General features: G+C 41.2%; 1 protein-coding gene across 1 annotated transcript; it reads left to right on the top strand.

The window, feature by feature from the left end:
- The first annotated feature begins 279 nt into the window (after positions 1–279).
- On the top strand, positions 280–8,832 carry LOC129838243 (serine/threonine-protein kinase 38-like). The gene is made up of 13 exons (XM_055905059.1): positions 280–658; positions 1,762–1,901; positions 2,269–2,320; positions 2,481–2,603; positions 2,825–3,032; positions 3,786–3,940; positions 4,089–4,191; positions 4,318–4,379; positions 4,605–4,722; positions 4,872–4,995; positions 5,480–5,575; positions 5,784–5,875; positions 6,227–8,832. Exons 2-13 carry the CDS (start codon positions 1,768–1,770, stop codon positions 6,349–6,351), a joined length of 1,392 nt encoding a protein of 463 aa, XP_055761034.1. The 5' UTR covers positions 280–658; positions 1,762–1,767; the 3' UTR covers positions 6,352–8,832.
- Positions 8,833–8,908: the final 76 nt, after the last annotated feature.

An 8,908-nucleotide genomic window follows, 5' to 3' on the forward strand; every position in this document is an offset into this window, starting at 1 on the left:
ACGTGAGAAGTGTTCCCGAGGCTTCCTACATTGCAGTCCTGTCAGATCGTTAAATAATTCCCTGTAATGTACTGTATTTTCAATTACTACAACGTAGGCGGCTTGGAACGCAGGCATGCTCAAGGTAAACCAGTGGACCGAACTGAAAAAGGCATATTACTTTCCTCTGATTGGTAGAAAGCTAGTTTACGTCCCCCAATATTTCCACGAGCGATTGGTTAAAATAAACATCCCTTTCATTTTCTCTTCTTCTATTGGCTAATCTAGGTGTCATTCATGTAGCAGTACTTGCGTGGAGTGAGAGCATTATGTTTTTAATGCATCCATTCCGGGAGTAACGTTAATTGGGTATTTTACTATTTATAGGGAGGGTTCGAGGTCGAAGATGGATGAAAGGAGACGAGCAACGCATACCAAACCCTTGTACTGATAGTCTTGTTAAATATCAGAAATAGTTGTCATTGACTCGAGTCTTATTTTCTCCATACACCGTCCGTGTTTGTAATGTGTGACGCTAGTTCACGCTAGATAGCTAGTACCGAACGTCGAGTCTTTCCCCTCATCCCGTAGCCAAATTTACGGACCTAAATTCTGTCATATTGGAACAGGGCTAGGCAGCTAGCCTAGCCATCAATTGAATCTGGAGCAGGATACAGAGGTAGGTAAAAGCTATTATTAAACCCACGTCTGTCTGTCTGGTGGGAGGGCTTTTCGGTATAGTTTTGACATTATGGTCAACGCCGATCAGCAACTATGAAGAATGACAGCATTCAATACAGTTATCTTCTTTTTGTCAGACTTGTCTCGTTGCATGCATACCTGTGGTTTTGTCATGTTTGTTACGCACCCCAATGCATAAATCATGACAATGACGTATTCATTATCACCTGCTCGTACTGTCCTTATTATAAACACTGGCGCCACATAAGCAGCGTCCTCATCATGGGCATCTTCTTATAGACATTGAGTCATTGTAAGGACATGTTATTTCATTCAATTCCATTCTAATTTTGCGTCTAAGTCCAATAATTTTGGATCTAGCTAGGTATCAAATTCAATAGTTAAAAATTCTAAAATAACAATGGAACCTTCGAAACACTGGTTTCAAATCAAACATCACAATTCACAAGCTTTGGTAGGGCTATTTCTGATGGCCTTATGTCAATTATGCCTGAGTAGTGATGAGATACATAATGTCTGAAATCCACACAACAAAGGACATTACTACTAGCTTAAATCTCAGGAAAATACAATATGTTGTTGTTGCTAAATTGACATACCTAATAGTATAATTAAAGATGGCCTTTGCATAGGTGAAGCAGAAGAAACTTCAAGGTTGAAGTTTTAGGCAGCAGGAGCCTGGTGCACAACTCATGAAAACAGGCATAAGGAAATTGTGTTGTGATTCATTGGCCTGGTACATGAGCTCAACCCTAGTGACCAGTTCCCCAAGACACTCTTCCTCACTGCCTATTGAGATGTAGCTGAGGGCATGTAGCTTGGTGTTGTTCTTGGCTGTGTGTATGTGTCCCAGACAGCCCCCTTCCCTCTGGCATCATGACTGGGTCTTTTCATGCTGAAGGGGAGTTGCTTCCTGTCCGGTGCTGACTCGCAGGGTGGAGACCACTTGGTTTCTTGATTGCATGTTTGTTAATGTTTGTTAAAAGCTATTGAATGTACAGTAGGCTTATGATGAATATCAGTACATGTGTATTGGGCCTCAGTCAGTCAGTGTTGTCTTTGTTTCCCTTTGCACTACAGGATAGTATGGCCATGACGGGAGGGACTGCAGCTGCCCTTCCCATGAGCAACCACACTCGGGAGAGGGTGACCGTGGCCAAGCTGACAGTGGAGAACTTCTACAGCACTCTGCTGACACAACACGAGGAGCGAGAGACGAGGTGCGTGTCTCCTATAGGCCACCCATTCTCCTATAGGCCAACCATGCATGTGACAGCCAGGTGTTCTGAATATTTGCATTTGGCAATGCAAGCTTGTTTTAGGCTACATTTTTAAGAGGACCCAAATAGTGGGTTGTTATGTTGAGAGAACGAGAGACTTTGTTCTTTATAAAATGGATGGGGTTTATTTCAACCCGAGCATCCTCACATTCGTGAGCTAGCGTCACAATCACAACTGTTTAGCCAGACTGTTTCAGAATAACTAGACTGGGGTAGACTGGTTTCAGAGTAACTAGACTGGTTTCAGATGAACAAGACTGGGGTAGACTGTTTCAGAATACCTGCATGTTCCCCTCTGTTTTTCCAGGCAGAAGAAGCTGGAGAAAGTCATGGATGAGGAAGGCTTGATAGATGAAGAGGTAAACCTCCACTCGTGTGGAACGATGGCTTTAATTCCAATAATGGATTGGAATCAATGTCGTGGGTAGCACTTTCTTTGCATGTTTGTCACATCTACTATTTTAGAGGAAACCACATGTACCTGATTATTGGTGTCTCTGTGCCTATGTTTCTCAACAGAAGGTCATGCGACGCTCCCAGCACGCCAGGAAGGAGACAGAGTTCCTGCGGCTGAAGAGGACCCGGCTGGGCTTGGATGACTTTGAGTCACTAAAGGTCATTGGTCGAGGCGCCTTTGGAGAGGTGTGTTATGATATCTCTCTCTCTTCAGTTTATTTTCTTTATATAGACCTTTGCGTGTATGCTGGTATTGATTGTGGATTAATATGGTCTTTACTGAAGTTTTCAAGGTTTGCAATGCATGGTTTGGTCTGACCACTCATTTATAAAGCAGTTAGCAACTAATTACACTTAAGCCTCTCAAATGTGGCATACTCATGTGTGACTCCTACGTTTGTCCTCAGGTCCGCTTGGTGCAGAAAAAAGACACCGGGCACATATATGCCATGAAGATCTTGAGGAAAGCTGACATGTTAGAGAAGGAGCAGGTGGCTCATATTCGGGCAGAGAGGGACATCTTGGTGGAGGCGGACGGGGCCTGGGTGGTCAAGATGTTCTACAGTTTCCAGGATAAGAGGAACCTATACCTCATCATGGAATTTCTACCTGGAGGTGAGTTTCTCTTGTTGGCCACATTCTGACTCCACAAATTACATCAAAACTTTTTTTAAAATTAGATATAATTACTGGGAATAAATATAGTGACATTACACAATTGTACATAGAGACCATCTATAGCAGGGATCTTTAACCTTTCCCATCATGTTAGTAATAAACTATTTTCACATCTTATCAGGTGAATGATGATTTCAAGGAGAAGCAATCAATTAATAGATTTGGTAGATAGTTTTTCATTTTTAACCTCCCCACATTGTAATTGAGAGGGAAGTGTGAACTCTAACCTGGCCAAAAATCTATATCCAAGTTAAGAAAGTTTACCAGCAGCTCCATTGAGTGTAATTAACAATGAGTGTAATTAACAATAATGAGTGTAATTGGGAGCAGATGGGATGGGGGCATCTGGTTTTGGCTTAAGCAGCATGAGTCCATGGACCCATCCTGTCTGGTGTCTACGGTACAGGCTGGTGGTAATGGTGTGGGGAATGTTTTCCTGGCACACGTTAGGTCCCTTGATACCAATTGTGCAACATTTGACCGCCACGCCTTGTACTATCCATGCCCCGATGAATTCCGTCTGTTCTTGAGGCAAAGGGATGGGTGTGCCTAGATGGGCGTACCTAAAACTGGCCACTGAGTGTATATTGTTTAATTTAATTGGTCATCTGTTACTCACATCATGTAAAAAAAAAAAAAAAAAACAGGGGGTTAGTGGCATAGTGTCATTAATATCAATTCAATGTGCAGGTGACATGATGACCCTGCTGATGAAAAAGGACACCCTGTCTGAAGAGGCTACCCAGTTCTACATAGCTGAGACAGTCCTGGCCATCGACTCCATCCACCAGCTGGGTTTCATCCACAGAGACATCAAACCTGATAACCTGCTTCTGGACTCCAGGGTGAGACACGGGCCTGGTCCAGGCCTACCCCTGTACACAAACAGACACATGCCCAGAGAAGCATTCACTTACAGATGGCCAATTAAAGTATATAATAACCGTTTTGTATTGAAGGTGTGATGAAGAGTCTTATTTTTTTCTTCTGCAGGGCCATGTAAAGCTGTCTGATTTTGGTCTGTGTACAGGACTGAAGAAGGCCCACCGTACAGAGTTCTACAGGAACCTCACACACAACCCTCCTAGTGACTTCTGTGAGTCACTCTTTACAACTTGTGAATCATTCATTTTTATTTTCACTCAGACAAAATATAATTTGTTTATTCAGTGGTTTTTATGGTAGAACACTGCCATGTCTTTGAACTTGCAATATTCCACAGCCTTCCAAAACATGAACTCAAAGAGAAAAGCAGAGACATGGAAGAAGAACCGGAGGCAACTGGTAAGAGTTTGTGCATGTGAGAGACTATATTTTATTGCCCATTATATCTTTGGTACCGCCCTTCCCATTGGTCCTTTGAGTAGGATCCCTCAGGGATCTCATGAGTGTTTTTGTTAAGGATCCTCTGAACACCACAGACCATGGGCTGTGAAACAAGCACACCCAATACTGTAGCCTTTGGGTTGTTTTTACTTACTAGTGTCTCCCCATCTGTTTAACCAACAGGCCTACTCCACAGTGGGAACACCAGACTACATTGCCCCAGAGGTGTTCCTGCAGACGGGATACAACAAGCTCTGTGACTGGTGGTCTCTGGGGGTCATCATGTATGAGATGCTGATAGGTATGTCTATGTAACCGAGTCAATTACAACATGCCCAAGTCTGTTTCATTATGAACTCAAAGATAGCCAGCTAACTTTCTGAAATAACGTCCTAACTCATTGTTCCTACTTTGTAACATACTGACATTCTCCCCTGGTGTGTCTCTCAGGGTACCCCCCGTTCTGTTCTGAAACACCCCAGGAGACTTATAGGAAGGTGATGAACTGGAAGGAGACCTTGGTCTTCCCCCCCGAGGTGCCCATCTCAGAGCGGGCCAAGGACTTGATTCTCAGGTTTGTGGTCATATGATACCTTATAGGATATCCACTGGTGTGTGTGTATGTATCAGAGTGTGTTGTCTTTTTAGGAAAACATTCTTATAGCACATTACTGGTATAATTCTTTAGTACTTGTTATAAACATGTATGAACCTTTTTTAATATCTTATTGTAAGTCTTATATGTTAGGCCAATGTCTCCCAATTTAGAAAAATTGAAGCTAACTCAAAATAGCTGTTACTCAGTCATGATCATTATGAGATGTTAATAAGACATAAGATGGTCATACATGGTAATGTCATGTCTTATAATGCATTATAACTGGATCGTGAGTTATATCTGCAGGCTGTTACCAAAATTATCACAATAATTATTACATTCACATCCACAAAAACATGCCGTATCAAACTGCAGTGAAGTAGACATTTTATTTCAGCGCAATGGATTTCCTCTTGTGAAACAAAGGCTTTGGTGCTCCAACAACATGAACCCATTTCAGGTACTGTAATGACGCTGAGAACCGTGTTGGTGCTGTGAGCGTTGAGGAGATGAAGAGTCACGCCTTCTTTGAGCCTGTGGACTGGGAACACATCAGGTATGTGTTGTGTTCTTCAGTACTGACATGTGTGTGTCTAAGCATGTGTAATGGCAATATCTTAAAGGAGGTATAACATGCAATCACATCCCCCAAAAAAGGCAAGTCATGTAGCCTTTATTGGGTTGTCTTTGATGCGTTTCAGCAAAATGCATTTGGAAAAAGGTTTTAAATAGACCAACGGCTCACATTTGCCTTCCTTCCATAGGGAAAGACCAGCCGCCATCTCCATTGAGATCAAGAGCATTGATGACACATCGAACTTTGATGAGTTCCCAGAATCGGACATCCTTCAGCCAGGTAATAATAATCACTTTGTCTCTATTACTACTTTCTATACATGAAATTCAGCTCAAAGTTCTTCACAATAAGCATGAAATGATAAAAATGTAAAAACTATTAAAGCAGAAGAAACATTTGTGCTGCAGTGCCGGTTTGCTTTGGTGTACAGGAATCTTTTGAGTCATCATCTCTGGCGCAACTCCAATTTCGATTAAATAGGACCCATAGTCCTATTATTCACACATTCCTACAGTTCTGAGGTCTAGATTAATTTCCTATTCAGTGTTGCCCTCTAGTGGCAAGGAGACAATAACACTGGTATTAACCTTAATACACTGTTGTATATAATTTACAATCTTGTTGTTTCAGTTTCCAACGTGACAGAACCAGACAAATCGAAGGACTGGGTGTTCCTGAACTACACCTACAAGAGGTTTGAGGGGCTGACTCAGCGAGGCACCATCCCCACATACATGAAGGCAGGGAAGGCCTGAGATGAGGGCATGAGGGAAAATGGGAGAGACAATGTGGACACAGGGTTGGGCGGTAAACCCCTGCTGTGCTGAAAGCACAGGATCAAGAATGATGAGGAGGTTCTTGGTTTCATGCCTCACTGGGGTTTTCCTGCTTGGTCAGATCCATTGGGGCACCAATGGCAAGAGGAACAGGGATATAAATAATACATGTATCGTCTTATGCCTTGCTTGGGCTGTTAATGGGGAAGTTTGTTTTACAACTTAATGTTCGATGGTTCCTCAACCTGAAAAAAACAGAACTTCCCCTTTTGAAATGACTACTAATAGGTGACTAAATCAACAGGCGCGTTCCTCTGCCCAGGCGTTGCTGAAGTATGCCAAATCTTACAACACCTGGATAGGTATTTTACCTATTGGCTAACCACATGTTATAGCCATCTGGTGCCCGACGGCGGAGTCGATGACGAGGTACGCAACCATTGGTTGATGCAACGTCTGAGCAGGGGAACGCGACCATCATCTGCATGTTTACACACCGATTTGCAGGGTCTAAAACACTGTAGAAGGACTGCCTCACACAGGGTATTCGTTGGGGGTTATCCTAGTGACCTCATGACTGAAGAAAAATGCATATAGTTCATGTAAAGTAAACGTTGTTTTCTAAACTTGTAGGTATAAAAAGTTCTAACAGTTCAAGTCTTTTATGGGTGCCATTTTAGCCAAAAAGTTTAATTCTAGTTACAATGCAAATAGTAATCCTTCCGTCATGGAACGTTCGCTGCTAACATGGAGTATGGTGAGCTATCCATGCATGGATTAATCCCAGAGCCATAGATACATTGTGGTGTCTATTTAATGCCTTGATAATCTGGAATTAATAGCTCTAACTGATTTAATGGTGTCAAAGATGCATAGAAAAGTGTTGTCTTCTAATGGTTGAGGTAAATGGTAATGTAGAATCAGATTAGTTTTTGCAAGTTACAGGACGAGTCATGGATGTCAATGAAAATTAAATTCTACTAATCCTTAAAGGTAGCAATATGATGCAGAAAGTAGAAGGCATATTGGGTTAATTTCCGCAACAACTAAGAGTGTTGAAGCGTGATACTCAACTTCTATGCTTTTTTTGGTCCTGTGGCTACCACGCTGTATACGGTATGAAGCGCAGATGCTGTGTGTGACTGCGGGAGAGCAATGTCTTGCATCTCGATCATATCAATATCTGCGATGCTGCTCGTGGCAATGTCATTTCGCTGAGTCTAATTTTACAGGAGTTACATTTCTGTTCAAATTTATTGACAAAGATGGTGCCTTTTTTTTTTTTTTTTTTTAAGAACATCGGAAATCATGTTTGATCTCCACTTCACATCGCTCCCCAAAATGCATCCATTTAAGTTAGGAACAACATTTAATTAAATGTACCTTTTTATAGTCACCCTTTAGTGAACACCCGCTGTGTGTGATGTCATAAATATAGATATTCAAATTTAGGAGTCAAACATTTCAGCGATTCTGATTTAGTTGTGCAGAGGTGGTTAGCACAACTTGCATATCCAGTAAACTAAATTCATGTAATGTTGCCCTGGCTATCTGGCACAGGTCAAAGTTCAAATGCTATGTGATCTGGAGCAGGTGTAAATTCAATGTTTTAAATTTTTTATTTTGACAATGAACAAATTGATAAATCCCCAAATGTTTGCAGTAGTAAACACACCACAAATTAGGGTGCATCATGTGTTGATGACTAAAACAAAATACCTAAAATATAACAATGCAGAAAGATAGCGCAATAACTGGAAGTCTATGGGTAACGCTAGTTAGCATTAACTTGCAAAACTACCTCTTAAGTTCCTTCATACTGGACACAGACCTAAAGGGTAACCAGGACTTTATCTGACTCTGGGGAAGTAGATAAAGGGCCTCATTGCCAAAATCCCAAAGTATCCCTTTAATTTGTAAATTATTCAAGGGAAATAAAAACATTGTTTACGTGGAGAAGAGAAACTACTTTTCATAAAAGTTAACTTAACTCAAATTCATTATTTGATGCATTTGTTCATTCTGAACTCCATTTGACTTTCACCAGAACATGTTACAAAATATATTAAAGGGATAGTTCACCCAAATGACAAAATTACACATTGTTTTATATCCTTTAAGCAGTCTATGCTTTGTTACCAAATGTTAATGTTTTAGCATTTGTGGCACAAATAATTGTCATTTGGGTGAACTATCCCTTTTATATTACTTGGTGGCACTGGGAGGGGTTGTGTATGTGTGGTAGGGGATTTGCACAAAATGCTGATAGGTTTCCATCCAATTGGTGACAGATTTATGCAAATATTCTAAAATCTGTATAAAAACAATGTGCATTTTCCTACCAGAAAGGTTTCCATCAAATTGATTTGTTGTGGATGAAAGTCTGTGCGTGATGACGCAGTGCACATACAAAAACTTTTGCGGATAAATTCCAATGTACCGAATAAAAAAGACAAGCTAGATGGGTTTCTATCGCATTTAACTCTACTGATGGTTTTGATACACAAAAAGATTGCGTTATATAGTCATAGTCAAT

The sequence above is a fragment of the Salvelinus fontinalis genome, chromosome 39 (assembly GCF_029448725.1).
Source record: "Salvelinus fontinalis isolate EN_2023a chromosome 39, ASM2944872v1, whole genome shotgun sequence".
Classification (NCBI taxonomy): domain Eukaryota; kingdom Metazoa; phylum Chordata; class Actinopteri; order Salmoniformes; family Salmonidae; genus Salvelinus; species Salvelinus fontinalis.